The sequence below is a fragment of the Leuciscus leuciscus genome, assembly GCF_965113295.1.
Source record: "Leuciscus leuciscus genome assembly, chromosome: 7".
In the NCBI taxonomy this organism is placed as follows: Eukaryota; Metazoa; Chordata; class Actinopteri; order Cypriniformes; family Leuciscidae; genus Leuciscus; species Leuciscus leuciscus.
In genome coordinates, this window is record NC_138731.1 from 18,590,336 (window position 1) to 18,610,726 (window position 20,391).

Below are 20,391 nucleotides of genomic sequence, written 5' to 3' on the forward strand. Positions count from 1 at the left end.
GTATGAACACACTCTACCTTTCTGACAGATAATAATCTTCCTGTGCAGTTGATGGCAACGGTCATTAAGGTGATCAGCCTGCCAGTATCTCAAGAAAACCTTACTGTTTCCCATCTGAACAGAGAAGAGGAAGAGAAATAAATAATCACATTAGCTCTGTTCCAAAATCAAGTGTGTTGCCGACTGCCTATATATACACTGAGGGGAAAAATACTGCTTGTTCAATTTCCTTAATTAAAATGAGATAAAGCAATTGCTAATCTTTTCATTAGAGCTTAATTCCATTGTGTCCAGTCCATTTTTTGGTGGATCAATTTTGTTGCATTAACTGAAACTGCATGAGTGGATTTTTAGTTCCCAGCATGCTTTGGATTGGATTGAATTGGGAGAGTAAATTTTGAATTTAAGTGTTATTTTAAGGGAAAGACTGGTTTGTGTATAATGTTCCATTATTTTACACGTTTAAAATAGTTTCTGTTGTGGTGACCATTGTGCTGAAGAGTGGAGCTTAGGTTGTGGGATGGTTATATATTGATTATGGTGTTTGTTGGCTGAATGAACGAACCCCCCCCAAAAAAACATTTAGTCCTGGTCCGCTTAGCATTCATATTGGCATTTTAACACCGAACCTAAAGGCATAGGGATATGTTCACAACCTGATTGGTCGGCTTTTATAACGTACATTTCGCGATGGAACTTACCAAACATCCAAAACAATGCTGTGTGCTGGGAAAAATGCTCTCGTTGTATGTGCAAGTATTCTGACCAGCTGAGTACTTGTGAAGAGCTTATACATATCTAAAGGGGTCAAAACAGTGGCAGGAATCCCTCCGTCACACACACAAATGTTCTGCTGCTAGGAGACGCAGTTCTGATGCCTGAACTGAACTGTGATGGGACACATCACGACTATGATGAAAAAAAAAACAGGTATGCTTGAGCATACTGTCCTTTTTAGGGTCGCATCTTGTGACAATTTCCCGTTTTTGGCCCGGTTACTTGTCTTTGGTCCATGTTGCGTTCATTTATCATTCGAACCGCACTGTTTGGAAGCAGACCGAGACCCATCTTTTCAGCAGTCTCGGCCCGCACCAGTGTTCGGATGGCAGCAAATGAACCGCACTAATAGAGTAATCACACCAGGGTTTGTTTTAATCAAACCAAACTTGTCTATACTTGTCATTAATAAATGGAATACGCGTTTAAGATAAAGATATGTATCAAAATTGGTCTTGTCCACCATTTTGGATTTTATTGATACTGTCATAATGCATTCTAGGATTGCTTTCTATGCAAAGGACACATGTGATGCGGTCTCAGAATTTGCTCAAAATAAGGTATCTTGCGGCACAATTAAGTTCCCTACCTACACATCAGCAGTGCATCTATGATAGCATTTCTGTTCCTTATAAAGGAATCGCTCCCTAAAGCTCTGTAGAAGTCTTTGGAAACTCACCTGCCAGCCCTGGAGTTTGCAATGCTGCAGAATGTGGCGGCACTTCTCCTCTGCGGATGCTTTCTTCTTGTCGGTGAGGATAGTGTCCACCAGCTCTCTGTATCTGCACCACAAACCCACAGAACATCACTGTCATCCACACACTGTGCTGCAGAGGAACTCTCTGTACCTATTACTGCTGTGTTATTGCAGGATGGTCACTAATGCCTGTACTGGAATATCGTCTGCATGGACCATCAGTATTTCTTGTTGACCTGTTTAATAGGGCTATTTCAAATGCAATAACCATCTAAGGCTACTGAGTTTAAGCTATAAAAGGCGATGCTCAATCCTCAATCAATTTTCTTTCGTTGGTGGGAGAACCCAACAAGAGATGCAATTTGAGGGTCAAAGGGTTTCAGAGTCTGGATGACCTCTCAGCATCTGCGGCAGAGGCTGTTGGCAAGGCAACCATTCACAGAGAAAGGTCAAACTTGGAGAGCTTTGCTGCATTGTTCTGGAGTAGAGGGTTCAAGCATCTGTGGTGCGCAGGGGTAAGCTGTAGACACACCCCTCAAACACGTGACTCTGTGTGTGTGTTGGTGCATTTGGATTATGCATTAGTAACATCTGGTGGAAGGGAATGGTGTTTAATAATCAATGATACTGAAGGAATTCACAAAGGAAGAACTAGAGCATTCATGATGCACGCTAATAATGTTTCAATCTTGGGTTCAGAACATGAATGTACATTTACAGATTATTAATAATTAATAATGAAGGCCTCCATTTCCATGCTTGAGTTTACGCTTCATTGTAAATTTTCAATGTAATTGTAATTTGGTCAAGTTTTATTTTAATGTTACGTTGTTACATTGTAATTTCACAAATATGTACTGACTTATACTAATTAACAACATGCACTTATTATAGGTTTTTAGGTTTAGTGTCAATTGAAAGTACTTGTGCATAATTGACTGTTATTACTATATTAAATACATGTATGTAACAACGACACATTAAAATAAAGTGTTACCTGTTATGTTTTATATTATGAGCTTCTGGACAATATACACTCACCTAAAGGATTATTAGGAACACCATACTAATACTGTGTTTGACCCCCTTTCACCTTCAGAACTGCCTTAATTCTACGTGGCATTGATTCAACAAGGTGCTAAAAGCATTCTTTAGAAATGTTGGCCCATATTGATAGGATAGCATCTTGCAGTTGAAGGAGATTTGTGGGATGCACATCCAGGGCACGAAGCTCCCGTTCCACCACATCCCAAAGATGCTCTATTGGGTTGAGATCTGGTGACTGTGGGGGCCATTTTAGTACAGTGAACTCATTGTCATGTTCAAGAAACCAATTTGAAATAATTCGAGCTTTGTGACATGGTGCATTATCCTGCTGGAAGTAGCCATCAAAGGATGGGTTGACCAGGACCACACCCCTAAATGCATTGAAGCAACTGCCATGTGATTGGTTGATTAGATAATTGCATTAATGAGAAATTGAACAGGTGTTCCTAATAATCCTTTAGGTGAGTGTATATTAAACGTTTGCGCAATTGCAGAACAAGTGAGAGAAAGGGTGATGCATTAGTATTAGGGCTGACACGATTTTTCACTACACTTTTATCATGGCCAAAATAATTCATGATAACGATATATCGTGATATCTACAGTATATAAATCTTGAAAAAAAAAAAAAAAAAAAAATCATGATTTCAGTCAAATAGAAATTAAAAGGAAATTATATTATTTTATAGTATTCTATACAGTGATAAAGGCTATGTCGATTGGCATTGCATTATAAATAAACATCATCCTTATGAAAATGCCCGAGATGGCTTGAAGAACACAGATAAACCATACAACTGTTGCAATGGTGTTAATTCTTCTCTATTTTTCTTAATTCATCTCTATCTCTGTCTTTGTCCATATTAGGGATTTCTTGGAACCTACTGTATTCCTCAGTCTCACTTGTGGACTTACATGTGATAATTTAGTGCTCCATAATGCTCAAATCATACTATTAAAAAAAAAAAAAAAAAATAGTACTCTCTAAAGATATTTGAAGCACACATACAATTCGTTTTTATCTGAATGAGCACACTTTTGGACTAAAAGTCCCAAGGGATGTAAATATAATAAAACACAGAAAGCGTGTCAGCAGATAACTGGTTAATGTATCATTTCCCATTTCAGGAAAACAGTTTTGTGGGGCAACCCTTTTGCGCTCACTGTTGATCGGCAAGTCCTGCAGACTGGGGTGATTAACGTGTCATTTTCACTTGTAGTTCTTATCATGATGACATATGTTCAAGTGTTCGTTTATCCAATAAGTTTGGTTTTATTGAGTTATTTGACGCTATAAAATGGGGTGTAATGTCATGATTGACAGCTGTGTTTGCGAATGAATCTGTGGGAAAAGGAGTGAGGGCGGGACCTTTGATACCCCAGCTTCACCTCAATGACGTAATCGGCAATGACCGTTACAGTGGCAGGAAGTGGAGATGCATCATCCATATTTTTATTTTTTTTTGTCTAGGTGATAATTTTTTTTTTTTTTTTTTTAACGAGAAAAAAAACTTCTGCCGAACAAAATCATGTTGGAGATGACAGACGGAAGCGAGACACTGTACTCCGAATTTAACGGATAACAAATCCGATATTTCAGTAAATATTGTAATATCATTATTGTAAATTCTTTTGGCCATGATAATCATGATATCGTGACAGCCCTACTAAACACCATTTCTCATACGTGAAGGGAATTCTTTACGCATTTCTCTAGACATAGTTTCACAACAAATCTTTAGTTGCCTCAAACTCACGTTCATCAATCATGTTTGCAGAACATTCTGTATTCTAATACGTCTTTCCAAATATATTTCACAAATTTGATCTTTCATTCTGCTTGCTAATAGCCTATTAAGTCTGTTTAACATGTGGTGAATACTTTCTGGCATATAGCTGCTTTATGGGTCATTATTGTGTTATGCTTGATTGGTGATGTAAGAGATCTTGGCGCGAGAGCAAAAACTGTCAGTCTTACTTTCAAAACTTAAACAAACAAACAAAAAATTCCCCTCCGTTTTCATTGAGCCCAGTTCATACTTTGGTCAGGTGGCACATGGTGAACAGATTGGAGGGTGGGAGAAGACAGGGATTCAGTGTATTGTGGGACGGGGGTGGGCTTCTCAATGGGCTCAGTAAAACACTTGCTTTAAGCCTCAAGCCAAATTAACTCAGCGTCTCGCTTTCAATGTGATTTACAGCAGCCTGGTGCTTCTGAACTTCCCCTAACCCTTCCTCCGTATGACCAAGACCTACGCCATCCCAAAGGAGTCATCAACCATGAAGGGAGCCAGGGGAAGCCAAAGACCTCTTGTATATGAATATGAAAATTGTCGATGCCCTCACAGTTTGTTGGGCCTTTGGGAATTGAGTCATATGAACTCAACAGGGTCGAACTGCCTGGTAGTTAAGCTACGAATTGGGGTTATGAGATGGGGGAGATCTACCTCATTTTCACAGTAAATAGCCACAATAAAACGGCAAACAATGACAACTAACCATTATCTCTTTTTCTGAGCGTCATTATGGCGATAAGAACTGCTGTCAGGAAAAAAGCTTGTTTGTGTATGAGCATGCATAAATCAGACTGCTACACCTCTCAAAGCACCGGAGCTGAGCGTACTAGAAAAAAATAAAATAAAAATTAGTGCATTATTGCAGGTTTTCCTGTTCCCGGCTGTTATCCATTAAGCCTTTAACTGGGTGAAAATAATCACACAAGTGTTTACGTAGAACAAATAAACCAGAAGAAACGAGAAAGCAGAGCCAATTGGTGGTTCATCTCGTGAAGATCTTTTCAGATTGAGAAGACACATTTTACTCATGCAAACTGCAATATTATATCTGATGTATGCATTGCGATGTACAGTATACTGTAGGTATATATGGAAAGAAATAATTGTGCATTTAAATAAATAATTACAAAAGAGGAGGTGAATCACCTCTCAAGCTGCATGATTTAATGCATCATTCATGTCCGTAGCAAAAACGGTGATATATGACAAAATGTCTGTATTGTATTAATACGTTTTTCTCATCTACTTCCTGATACCACATGTACATTACATAGATGTCTATTTGTTGTGTGCGTTGTCATTAGATGTATTTCCAAGCCATTTGCTCATCTGCAATACATCTCTAAAAAGTTTCCTGTTAAATACACATTTAACAAAACGAAGATGTTTATGATTTACAATCTGTAAAACTGTTTTTAAATTTTTTTTAATCATATGTTTGTACACAAAATATGCTTTCCAGATGAAGCAGAGGTCTTGGGCATGTATCGTTTAAAAGTTTGGGGTCAGTTTATTTTATTTTATTTTTATTTATTCATTTAGTTGTTGAAAATTTAAATGGCTAATTTCATTTAGCAAGGATGGATTGAAAGGATGCAAATAGTGACAGTAAAGGCATGTATAATGTTACAAAATATTTATATTTTCTAACTTTCTTTTAATTAAAGAATCATTAAAAAGAGTAGAACAGTTTATACAAAAACATTAAGCAGCACAATTGTTTTTAATCTTGATAATAAAAATAATAAAATGTTTCCTGAGCAGCAAATCAGTATAGAATGATTTCTGGAGGATCATGTGACACTGAAGACTGGAGAAATGATGCTGAAAATTCAGTTTTGGACACAGGAATAAAACACATTTTAAAATATATTACAATACAAACTTTTTTTTTAATTGTAATAATATTTCACAATTTTAATGTATTTTTGATCAAATAAATGCAGCCTTGGTGAGCATAAGATACTTTTCCCCAAAAACAACAACAACAACAACATATTTCTATAGATGTTTAAAAGGATAGACAACCTGTTTGCATTTCTTTCTTCTTTAAAACACAACATAAGATATTATTGGGCAACTATTTTGTCCATTCAATGAACGCCACCAGTGCCTAATGTAATTTTGGGCCCCATTGACTCTTTTTAAATGGACATTCTTCAAAATATCTTTTGTGTTCCTAAAAAAAAGAAAATCATACAAGTTTGAAAAGACAATAAGGATAATTAAATGATGACAGAATGTTTATTTTTAGGTGAACTATCCCTTTAAGGACAGTCCAATAAATACTTCCATCCCTTACTGTCTCCTTTTCATCCGCATCAAATTAAACCTGGTGCCTACTCTGACTCTGGTCCATGTATTTGTGAGTCTGTGTGTGTTGTGCTGTGTTATACAGTGAGGATGCTGCATTGCGTTTAAAGGTGGAAGAGCAGTTTGTCCTGAGGCCTGAGCTAAACCGTGATAAATAAGCCTGTCATATTCATTAGTGCTGGGCCAGAGACTATCACACACATCAGGCAGCACACCACAAATCATTCATAAAAAGACCAAGAGAGAGGGTAGCTAGCATGACGACAGAGAAGAAGAAAAACATATACAAAGAGTCAAATCATCCAAGAACTTAACCGCACGTCACACATGTGCAAAACATACACCCATTGAAAAATATAATAACTTTCCCTTTCCCCCTTACACACGCTCATGAATGGCTTGATGGAGGTGGTGAATGGGTTCTTTGTGACTCGCAGTCACTTTTTTGGCCTCGGGAAGTCAAGGCGTCCTTGGAAGAGACGTGCTGGATGGAGGGTACACATGACTCCACATCATAAGCAAACACAAAGCCGCATTTATCAAGGCTTCTCTTCTTTATTTACCCACAAGTCGACAGAAAACCAGCACACATGTGCACTTGGACAAAGGCTGGCACATGGCACGAAAAAGTGGAAAATTGTTTGTAGTGATTTGTCCGCTGTTTGCTGAGGGCAGTGCAAACAGAATGATAAGTGAATGCCTGATAGAGCTGGGAAATATGTCAGATTTTCACAAAATATTAATCCACATAATATAGAGTTTTTAGGATAATTTCACACTAAGTTTTAATAGCTTCTCCAAAATGTTTTACCTTTTAACATGCTTTAGGAAAATTATAATAAAGGGATAGTCACCAAAAAATGGAAATTTTGTCATCATTTACTCACCCTCAAGAGTTTCTTTCTTCTGTTGAACACAAAAGAAGATATTTTTAAAGAATGTTGGTAGCCAGACAGTTGACGGTAGCCATTGACTTCCATAGTATATCTTTTTTTCCTATATGGAAGTCAATGGCTACCATCAACTGTCTGGTTACCAACATTCTTTAAAAATATCTTCTTTTGTGTAAATGATTTGTGTAAATGATATTTTGTTATTTTTGGTGCATATACAATACATATTCAAATGTTTGGGGTCACTATACCATTTTACAAACATTTATAATGTTATAATTGTTACAGGCAATTGTAACAACTGCAGCACTCCTGCCACAGACAGATCCAACCCCCCAGAGGTCACCTCTTAAAGGCAATTATAATGTTACAAAAGATTTATATTTCACATAAATGCTCTTTTAAATGTTCTGTATTAGAATACAGTCTGTAAATCATGCTTTGATTATTTTTAAGTCGATTTTTACAGTATTTGTTCTCACATTAACATTCTGAATCTATTTGTCATCAATGTCTGTTTGTCTGGTTCCTCTGATGCCTTCACATCTGTCCTTGTTTTTGAGGCAGTGAATCAGAAGACAACATCAGACTCTTACTGGTCATAAACGGAGGTTTGAATATCAATAATGCTGACATTTTTACGAACATAATGCGACTGGGGCATGAATAAATCCTAGTAGAGTAAGATAAACAATCAGATCTGTTTTAGGACATGCATTACACATATTTTGATATAGATATACACGAACGAGTTAGTGCACGCATAAATACATGCACGCGCGCACACACACACACACACGCGCGCGCGAACAGCTTGAATGTCAAAGCACACACAATGCTGACACAGAGCTTCTCCACAAAAAGCCATGAAAAGTGACCTCTGCATCAGACAACCTCTAACTCGAAAAAACCCAAAATTTCCATCACAATTGTCTGGCCTTCGTCTGCCTGCATCCCATTAGCTGCCACTCACCCCGTCTGGCTCAATTCAGCCTTATTGTGATGCTAACACACACACGTACGCACTCTAACAAAAACAAACAGTGCACATGGCACCACGTCATCCAGGCGTTCGCAGAAAAACAGCATGGGAATGCGAGAACAGACGCCACAGATTAACTGAAATGATGCAAAGCATATGTCTCACAAAGCATATGTCTCGCAAAGACCATTTGCGGTGACAGTTGAGAAAAGTTTTACTTTATGCAAATGAGCAGCTGACACGCGTGACTACAGAGCGTTTGAAAGCAGGCGTCAGCATGTTTTTGAGGAGTTGATCATTGTAGCCAATCAAAGACATATATGTTGAGCGAGCGCGTGAACGCAATGGCCAATCAGAGCTGTTTAAGAATCCGTTCAACAGCGCTCAACATGCTATAGAGGAAAATGCTGGTATTGTCACATTTTTAACATTTCAGTACTGACTTGGTACTGAAGTTGGTACTTTTGACAATACTACTACATCATACACGTTCTGCTAGTATTTAAATTATTTAAACCTTGCACAATATGAAACACAATATGAATCAAATCTTTGCCATTGGCATCTCTGCACATCTCTCAGAAAGCAGAGCTTTGTCAAAAGTAATATAAACTAACATACTGAAACGTACACATTTTCTATTGCTTTATATGTCTATTTAAATGTTTTAAACCTTGATATGATACCTGATATGTTTTTCTGTCTTTACAAGGGTCTTCGCAGTGCACATTAATTGCACGTGTCATAAAAGCATTCTGAGGTGCAAGTACATTTAACCACTTAAGTGGACTCATCTCGCACACAGCTGAATGCACAAGCGCTCTTCGTCGTGAGCATTTGAGCATGCGGTTAAAAACTAGCCTAGAGCGCCATCTGCTGTTAAAAACTAAGCTCAGAATCGTTTGGAGAGAGAATCGAGATGCATACCGAAAATCTCAGAATCAATCCACAAATTGCGATGAATCGATTTATTGTCCCAGCTAGTCTTTAGCGTTCTTGTTAGCGCATCCGCCTTCGACACCGGAGACAACGGACATGGGCCAGTAAGAGCTGTGCATGTAAACCTCACTTCCTTGGCCTCAAGAGGAGCGTTAACAGCTGTGGTCTTTAGCGTCCTTGTTAGCATGCCAAACATGCAAGTTTATCAGTGACTCTCGCCAAAACTCCCGTTAGAATCAACAAATCTCTTATTGACATTGTGTTTGCACTGTTAGTTATGATGAAAGCATTCGCGTGAGTGCAGAAATCTACAGTGGGGAGAGAACAAGTATTTGATACACTGCCGATTTTGCAGGTTTTCCTACTTACAAAGCATGTAGAGGTCTGTAATTTTTTATCATAGGTACACTTCAACTGTGAGAGACGGAATCCAGAAAATCACATTGTATGATTTTTAAATAATTAATTTGCATTTTATTGCATGACATAAGTATTTGATCACCTACCAACCAGTAAGAATTCCGGCTCTCACAGACCTGTTCGTTTTTCTTTAAGAAGCCCTCCTGTTCTCCACTCATTGCCTGTATTTACTGCACCTGTTTGAACTCGTTACCTGTATAAAAGACACCTGTCCACACACTCAATCAAACAGACTCCAACCTCTCCACAATGGCCAAGACTAGAGAGCTATGTAAGGACATCAGGGATAAAATTGTAGACCTGCACAAGGCTGGGATGGGTTACAGGACAATAGGCAAGCAGCTTGGTGAGAAGGTAACAACTGTTGGCGCAATTATTAGAAAATGGAAGAAGTTCAAGATGACGGTCAATCTCCCTCGGTCTGGGGAACAATGCAAGATCTCACCTCGTGGGGCATCAATGATCATGAGGAAGGTGAGGGATCAGCCCAGAACTACACGGCAGGACCTGGTCAATGACCTGAAGAGAGCTGGGACCACAGTCTCAAAGAAAACCATTAGTAACACACTACACCGTCATGGATTAAAATCCTACAGCGCACACAAGGTCCCCCTGCTCAAGCCAGCGCATGTCCAGGCCCGTATGAAGTTTGCCAATGACCATCTGGATGATCCAGAGGAGGAATGGGAGACGGTCATGTGGTCTGATGAGACAAAAATAGAGTTTTTTGGTCTAAACTCCACTCGCCGTGTTTGGAGGAAGAAGAAGGATGAGTACAACCCCAAGAACACCATTCCAACCGTGAAGCATGGAGGTGGAAACATCATTCTTTAGGGATGCTTTTCTGTAAAGGGAACAGGACGACTGCACCGTATTGAGGGGAGGATGGATGGGGCCATGTATCGCGAGATCTTGGCCAACAACCTCCTTCCCTCAGAAAGAGCATTGAAGATGGGTCGTGGCTGGGACTTCCAGCATGACAATGACCCGAAACACACAGCCAGGGCAACTAAGGAGTGACTCCGTAAGAAGCATCTCAAGGTCCTGGAGTGGCCTAGCCAGTCTCCAGACCTGAACCCAATAGAAAATCTTTGGAGGGAGCTGAAAGTCCGTATTGCCCAGCGACAGCCCCGAAACCTGAAGGATCTGGAGAAGGTCTGTATGGAGGAGTGGGCCAAAATCTCTGATGAAATCGTATGATCTCTGTAATAGCAAACAAAGGTTTCTGTACCTTATATTAAGTTCTGCTTTTCTGATGTATCAAATACTTATGTCATGCAATAAAATGTAAATGAATTACTTAAAAATCATACAATGTGATTTTCTGGATTTTTGTTCTAGATTCGGTCACTCACAGTTGAAGAGTACCTATGATAACAATTACAGACTTCTACATGCTTTGTAAGTAGGAAAACCTGCAAAATCGGCAGTGTATCAAATACTTGTTCTCCCCACTGTAGTTGCAATGACGAGATCACTGCATTCATGTGTTCAACATGTCTGTGATCGGCTACAATGCTCATCACTGCAACATGTCATGCCACGATCTAAACATAATGCTAGAGATCTAAATATAAAGCTATAATCAACACTATTCATGATTAGTTAACCTCGAGAGTTGTAATAGTAAAACGTGCTAAAAGATTTCGAGAGAGTTCCACAAGTAATACTTAGCTATTTCATATGCAAAGCTGTTAGCCAAATCAGGGGCTAAAATCAGGGTAGGAAAAATGCCCTTTATTTCTAAATTATGACAATTTTTGATGTAAAAATCATACAAATATTTGTACCCCAGAAAACATTATAAAAATGTTTAATAATTCAGTTCGTAACCCCTTTAAAGAAATGTTATAATTATAATAAAAAAACAAACAATTATGTTATACCAGGCATATTTGTTAAATGATAACTATGAAGAGAACAGAATTACAATTAAGACGGGTTTCTCGAGTAATTTTACGAACTTCTAGTTAAAGCCCCGCCCACTTCCTGTATTATCCAAATACTAATAATTTTGAGATTGTTAAAGATGCGGATACAGCGAACATCCGTAGCCACACACACTGCCAAGAGCGGCATTTAGATGAATATGTAGATTGGTGTTGTGCGCTTTCTTACAGCAGTTATAAAGCATCTGATAGCGATGTGGATATGTTTGCACCACCAATTCCACACTCCAATCAAGTCAAGTCAAGTCAAGTTTATTTGTATAGCGCTTTTCACAATACAGATTGTATCAAAGCAGCTTCACAGTATTACATTTAAATAATACAACAAAGTTTGTTTCAAGAGGAATTTATTGATTGATAAAATAAAATTAAATATCCCCAAAATATCCCCAACTGAGCAAGCCAAAGGCAACAGTGGCAAGGAACCGAAAAACTCCATCAAGTGACCTAATGGTGTCCTAAAACTCCATCAGGTGACCTAATGGAGAACAAAAACCTTGGGAGAACCCAGGCTCAGTCGGGGGCCAGTTCTCCTCTGGCATTTATGAGCTAGAGGCCGGATTGTAGTTTGAACTGTGGGATTATATGAATGCCTGGCTGAGAGATGCGACTTTAATCTAGTTTTAAACTGGGAGAGCGAGTCTGAGAAACGAACAGTATCAAGTCAAGTCATCTTTATTTATATTCCATTTTATACAATGAATTACTTTAAAGCAAGCAGCTTTACAGTATTAAACATAAAAAGTGTAATGTCTCTTTCAATTACAATTCAAAATTAATTTTCTAATTTCTATAATATCTATTCTACTATAAAGCAGCTCTCCAGTGACCTCGATGGACTGAACAGAATAAATGAACTGGATAAGTTTCCGTGTCAAAGGCGGCGGAGCCTCAGAGCCACACAAACCTATTATGTAATTCCCGCAGACCAATGGTAGTTTAAAGGTGTTTACCAAAATTTTCCAGAAAGTTTGAGCTCCAACGAACTCCAAACAAACTTTGTTTTGGCCAGATTTTGTTTGAAATGACGAAATGACGTCTGTTCGTTCTTCGATTTCGCTTGAAGAATATTTATCTAAGACTATTGCACAGTTGATCTGTCTCATATCTACATTTTCTAAAAGGGAAACTGCTCTCAATAAACACCAATGTTACACTTATCAGGACGCTATGAACTTCATTTCATGTAGTCAAAACAATATTCATTATCACAGGAGAATCTGAGCTATTTTTCCCCAGTCTAAACAAGCAATGTCACAAATGTCTGGGTCATTTAATCCAGAGTCAACACGAGCTGCTGTCAAGGAGCTAAAATGTTCTGTGAGGATAAAGTGTCCGTAGACCTTATATCTCTATCTCTATCTCTATCTCTTTCTCTCTCTCTCTCTCTCTCTCTCTTACTCTCTCTCTCTGTGTCTGAAAGATTCACGATGTTTACAGCTGGGTAGTGGAAACTTACAGTGTCATGTGACCAGCAGCGTCCCGAATCATTATCACACTGGAATGTTACCGTAATCCTTTTATCCTTTACAGAGCGAGAGAGAAAGAGCAGCGTGTGATCTAATCAAAGCACACTGAATTACACTGCTCAAAAAAAACATCATCATATTTATCATACACTAAAACTAGTGGTCAATTGATTAAAAAAGAACTTGATTAATTACACTTTTTTTTTCTGTGATTGATCACAATTAAAACCACTTAAGTTTTTAATAGAAGCTATTATCATTTTATAATGTAATAATTAATCTCCAAATAAAAAAATTAAAAAATATATGTATATATAAAGTAGCCTATATTTTAAATACTTGTTTGAATGAAGGCCAGTATCACTGATACTAATACAGCTACATGATGTCTCAATTATTATTATTTATTTTTCAATTTTAAACAATTATAGCCATTCAACATTACAGTGTAATTGAAAGCTATAAATTGTTTCAACATTTATTAGGCTTAAAAATATAAAACTTTTAATTTAAGTGAACTTAAAACAATCCTCACATAAACCCATAATAAATGTAATATTTACCTGTGCCCTGTGAAATATACAGAAATGAATGTTATCAAAAGTTATCAAACTGCATAATTTATAATTAAATATAGATTAATCCTTATTAAAGCTACAAAAGTTCTTTAGTCAAGAACAGAGAGTAATTTTCTCTATTCACTTTGTTCTTTGATTAACATTAATAACAGACAGTATTAGTGGCTGCTGCCGCTGCCGCACATGATGCAGATCTCACACGCTTCTCATTTTCACACAACTCTACGTTCATTTAAAATTTTAACTCATTTAAGATAGTTGACAAAACAGACAGTTTGGCATACTTGTGAAAGATTCTAGCGCGCTGTCTGTGTGTAGGATGCTGGCGCGCTTCTTTCTGTGTATCGTGTGTTTGTGTGTGTCACGTTCATAGACAGCGAGTTCTCTTGTATCTTGTCGCGCTTGAATGGTTTAAAAGCATTTGCATGAATAAGAGCGTTATCATATAATGTAACGATAGCCAAAGGATGACAGAAAAAATGGATGCTGCGTTAATTGCGTTAAATATATTTAAAGCACTAAACTGAAAAAAAACAACAACATTGACAGCACTGACTAAAAATTACGCGAAGACAAAAGCATCATTATACATTGATTCTAAATTCTAAATACATTTCTGACAACATAAAATGCTTTGCAAGCAACCAATCAACACTGCCATGACAAAATGATCACGTAAACATAGTTTGGGAAAAAAACTGTTCACCCTCAAGTTTTGATTACTTTAGAGGTAAATAACTCTATTATTATATTATAACTCTCTCTATATATTATTACTACTATTCCAGGGGCACAACTGCACATTTACTGAGGGGTGTGCAAGATCAGTGTTGGCGTCCCCTATTTAAAAAAAAAATTTTTTTGCGTATTTGTCTAGGCTATTTTTATAAGCCAAGCTTTTATTTTGACAGCCGGTTTATAAGCATTTCTTATTACAAGTTTTGAAAGATCGTTGGCATGTGTTGAATTCCCAAATGCACGTTATAAGCAACTCAAATTCAGCACATGCAGAGATGAGTTCATGTAAAGCAGCATTTACTGTGAACCGAGTTGCGGTCATAATTCCATTTTTAGCAAATATACGCATTTCAAATGTACAGCCTTTTCTTCAAGGAAAATTGAGCAAAAATATTGATAATGCATCATGCATACAAATTAGACTCTGGAATAATGATGCCCCTCCCCCAAATAACGCTTGCCAGTCTGACTAGCATTAGCAAGTTGCAAATCATGTCCATGGCAGTGATGTTAATAATAATAATAATAAATAATAATTTCTTGGTCCTGACTAAATCTCCTGTTTTAATATGAAATACATACAACTCTAATGACCTCTCTGTGAACTTCAGACAAAAGTTAAGTTTAAAAGGGGGTGATATAGGAATGAAATGAGTGGGAACTTTATGAGCCTCTCCAGCCCTGAACTAAATCCTGGTTTGTGCAAAGAGAAGGAACAGTCTATTCTAAAAGTGTCAGTATGACATGAAGATGAGGCACTGTGTTCCAGAGTGAGATGAACTCAAGAGTCACGCTGAACCCTTGCCTGACAAAAGGAACAGCCTGCTTCTCTTTCATTTTCACTTGCGCTTTTATCTTTTTCTTTTTACATTCTGAAAAGCATGGGGAAGATTTCTTGAAATTACATCCTGCCCCCTTTTTCAATCCAGTTTACAATCTTTCTCCTTGATGCTTTATCCCATTTCTCTCTCTTACAGTCACGTGAAGTTTAGCTGAGATCAGGGTGACCCTTCCGAGCGCACTTCATCCTCTCCAAAACTGCCCCATTAACACCCCATCAGAAAAATGGCTACTCAAAAAAAAGCACACACATTCCCACTGAGGCCTATGGCCATTAATCATGGTGTGAAACCAGTGTCACACCCTAGACATTGCTCTCTGCACCTACACACACACAACCCGCCAAAAGATTGTGACCATATACCCCCATTATAATATTTTATTTTATTTTTATTTTTTATTTAAATATACTCATACCTCAATGCTGCTACAATATATATATATATATATATATATATATATATATATATATATATATATATATATATATATATATATATATATATATGTATATATATATATATATTTTTTTTTTTTATAATCTATATATTTTTTATTTGTATAATTTATTGTCCATCTTTTTGTATATCTATTGTTTACATTACTGCTATCTTTTCTTAGTCTTCATGAATGTGTTAGTTGTTCCCTGAAGGAACTGTTTCTCGTTTTTAACAATTTCCATGCAATGTGCTAAAAATGACAAAGTTGAGTTTGACTTTGACACGGTATATACTGTACTTTCTACTTCACCTCAGTTGAACTGAAAGTCCATCTAGAGCATATAGTGCAGACAGCTTGAGTCAGGCAGACTCATATCAGCGTCTGATAAAGTGCACTTACAATATATTTCCAGCGGAATGCCGCTTTACCTCATTTGACCCGGCGGCAGAAATGGATTGAAAAACCTCTTGTGCTGAGCGTATAGAAACATAAATACGTCCACAAAGCTTGACCTTGGTTAGTCTCTACGTAATATATATATAATCCTCATGGGAAACATACTCAGGATATGAACTGCTTGATTTAAAAACAGACTCTAAGAGAGGCCCCCACATTTCTTAATAGGTGACATTTATTACCCTACAGTAATAAAATGAACAATCAAAATACTAAAATCATTTTACTTATTAAAATATTATATTTGTTATTATTTATATTTTTAATGTTTTTTTTGTTTTTCTTCAGTGAGTTGATTATAATTTCCATTGCACACTATTTTAAAAGTCTGATATTATACTGCATTTTGATTGAAATTGTTGGATACAGTAGATATTAGAGTTGGGAATCGAATATCGATACTGGACAGAGTTCTCTTCTGCGTCTTTTGCACTTGAATGGACAAATACACACAAAAAGGTCAAAATATCCTCGTTAACACAGTCGGCTATGTCTTAAGTGAAAGTAAACAGTTGACAAAGAAAATGCACGTGCAGCTCTTAAAGGGACAGCAGCCTAATATTCCTGCTGTGTCTCTATAATAACGTTAATCACAAAAGACAAAGAGGAAATTCACTCGCTGTTCTTGACTGAACAACTTTTGTAACTATATTTGTAATGTATATTTTATTTGTAAAGTGCAGTGTTATTTTATATCTGATCACAGTTTCTGTACCTGAATACCTGAAAATCTTAAAAAAATATATTTATTTCAATCGTATCTTTGATCAGTGTTATTTATTTGTGCAGTTGCTAATTTGTTTATTTGTTCTATTTCATTTACTGAGTGTTTACTTGTCTTTAATAATGCTTGAAATGTATATTAGTTAGGCTAGTTGCTTTTGTTATGGTATTTTTTTAAACCATAGGCAAAAGTTCCTTGTGTAAGTGTTCTTTAGTACGGTGGCCCAGAGAGCTCAACGCGCTGCAACTGAAGAAAACACATGCAAATAGAAAAACATTAGAATAGAAAATAGAAAATTAAGAAAACATCATCAGTTTTACAACACATGTGTGCTCCAAATACTCACAACTCAACCAAATACAGAAACGCGCTGCCAATAGAACAGAACACAACAGAAATGTTTCCAGGGAACCCCAATAAGTGAAGAACTCGGCTGGGACGTGCTTATAGCTCAACAGCATTCCTATGCCCTACTCCATTCGAAGGGCAGAGCCCTTGAAGTGGGGACTTTGGAGTGAGCAGGACACTAGTGTGCCATTATGTAGCCGTTTGGAACACACTTGGTGAAGGGAGCAACGAAAGACAACATCATTTCCTCATTATTTTCACCTGGGATGTTCCCATGACAACGCAGCACGACGTCCATCAGCTGAATAGCTGTTCTTACGACAGACATTTCTTATTATTGCTGTTAACATAACTGTTGCAAATAAATATACATTTTATACAAAAAAAGTTTTTAAAATATGTGTTGTATATCTGTGTGTGAGTGTCTCAACTTTAAACTTGCCGTCTCATCTTTTGGACCCATTACCTAACATTTCTTATTAAACTTATTTAAACATAACATGACAAAATTTGTGTAACTGATGTATAGATTCAAATCTTACCCTTTTTCCTTTTCTCTCTCTCTTTTTTTTTTTTTTCAGCTCATTGGCTCATTGAACATATTGTAGGCTATACAAAGTCATATGTCATAAACATGTCATCTCTGTATGTTTTGAGTAAAAAAAAAAAAAAAAAAGTAAAATGGTAGACTTTGAGCTGTAAGCACGTCCCAGTTGGATTCGTCACTTATTGGGGTTCCCTGGAAACATTTCCGTTGTGTTCTGTTCTATTTGCAGCACATTTCTGTATTTGGTTGAGTTGTGAGTATTTGCAGCACACATGTGTTGTGAAACTGATGAAGATGTTTTCTTAATTTGCGGGTGTTTTTCTATGTTGTGTTTTCTTCAGTCGCAGTTGTGTTTTTTTTTTTTTTTTACCTTATTGAAATCGAAATTAGGAATCGATAAGCAAAATCTAAATTCTAATGATATCCAACCCTAGCAGAAATTTAAGACCACTCAGGTGGAAAGGTGGCAAAATTATCCATTTGAATGGGAGTACAAATATTTGATACATTTAAATCTAGCTACTGTTCATGCTATGCTAGTTTTACCGTGGATAATAGCTTAGTCTACAGTTACGGTGTAAGTTTGGGGTCAGCAAGATTTCTTAGTATTTTTAAACAAAGTTTCTCATGCTCACCAATGATGCATTTATTTGATTAAAAATACAGTAAAACAGTTATATTGTGAGATTTACATTACTCCAGTCATCAGTGTCACATGTTCCTTCAGAAATCATTCTAATATGATGATTTGTTGCTCAAGAAACATTATTATCAATGTTGAAAACAGTTGTGCTGCTTAATATTTTTGTGGAACAGTGAATATTTTTTTTATTTTTTTTAAGAACATGGGATGTGTGCTTTTAAATGGGACACCTATTTGTACCCTAGTCATGTAAAGTACCTTACAACTCACAACAGCACCTAATTGAGGGGTTGAGGATCTCACCTGCTCAGGAAGCTGGTGAAAGACAGTCGCACCGGGTACCCATACCGGATCATGCGGACCATCTCCAGAACCCCAACATACTGGAGCTGTGAGGACACGTGGAAGCTGTCAAACACATCAGGCTTTCCGGCGTTGTTGGGCCTGACACACTGGACAAAGTGAGGAGTGCATGCTTGCAGCTTACTGGTAATCTCACACAGAGAGTTCTGGAACGAGACAGAGCAGGAGAAAAACACAGGTGAAGCTGTTGTTTACATGACGTTACATTCAGACAGATCAGTTTGGCTCAATGACTCTGTTTGCTTCCATTTTTGTAGCAACATGAGTCGTGGTGCATCCTCCTCTCACCATCTGTCACCACTTACGAGGAGGCCCAAACCAAAGGTTTTTTTTTTTTTTTTTTGCATTATCTGCACTGACTTTAGGAGAAAACCTGTAGAATGGATTTAAAGAAATACTTCAGTCAAAAATTGTGATACTGTCATCATTAACTCGCCCAAATAGCTTTTTTTCTTTTTTTTTGTGAAACACAAAAGGAGAATAAATGATAAATGTACAGGCCACTCTTTTCCGTATAATGAAAAGTAATGGGGACTGGAGCTATCAAGCTCTGAAATGACAAAAAAGAATAATACTAAATAACTAAATTAACTGAACCACAAATGCTGTGCATGTGACTCACGACTTCAGGTGACTTGAAATATAGTGCATAAGTGGTATAGAGATTTTGTTGTGTTGCTTTTTAGAAACTTTGGAACTTAAAATACCAGATTCTTATTCACAATCAAGAGCGGCCAGTACACAGAATCAGTCAAATTTACGCATTTGGACGATGGTTTTATCTAAAGCGACATTGCCTTCAAGGTAAATATACTTTATCAGTTTACATTTAGTGGTTCAAACTCATAACCCTGGCTTTGCTAGCACCATTGTCTACTGTTTGAGCTACAGGAATGTCACATTTGGAACCACAAGAGGGAGAGTTAATTTTCATTTTCAGGTGAACTATTTCCTTAACGTCTCCGGCATGGGAGGTGAGCGCACTAGCATGGGGTGCTAAAGACCACAGCCTTTAGCGTCAGTGCGCCTCTTGAGGCTAGGGGAGTGAGGTTTTAGCTGCACAGCTCTTTACTTGCTAGCCTCTGTTACATATACTTTGGGCTTTTAATGGAGCTGAAAAAACTAATTATATTGGTGGTGGAAAGTGCAATAAACTTTTTAAAAATATTTAATAAACTGTGATAGATGTGTAGAATGTGTAAATCTGCAGAAGTTTCTGCTGAGCTTTGCACATGAAGATTCTGTGTGGCCGTACTTTACTTACGAGGTACAAACCCAAAAAAGCTGGATCTAAATGATGATGTCATAGGCATATGAGCCTGTGCTGTGTCAGCACGGTCGGCAATGAGCCTGCTATCGTCATGTGACATTTCTACTGACGCCAGCCGACAGAAACAAGACGGGAAAGACGGCGCCGCAGGCCGTAACATA

The 20,391-nt window shown here is 37.3% G+C and overlaps 1 protein-coding gene across 6 annotated transcripts in view; it reads right to left on the bottom strand.

Moving 5' to 3' along the window:
• The window catches only part of myo16 (myosin XVI), a 236,169-nt gene that overhangs the window by 30,557 nt on the left and 185,221 nt on the right, over positions 1-20,391 (bottom strand). For all 6 annotated transcript variants that reach the window (XM_082175792.1, XM_082175791.1, XM_082175790.1 and 3 more), the window contains exons 27-29: positions 18,901-19,106; positions 1,457-1,559; positions 18-114 (exon numbers count right to left, since the gene is read on the bottom strand). In XM_082175792.1, the coding sequence (XP_082031918.1) occupies positions 18-114; positions 1,457-1,559; positions 18,901-19,106 (406 nt within the window). The remainder of the gene's footprint in view (positions 1-17; positions 115-1,456; positions 1,560-18,900; positions 19,107-20,391) is intronic.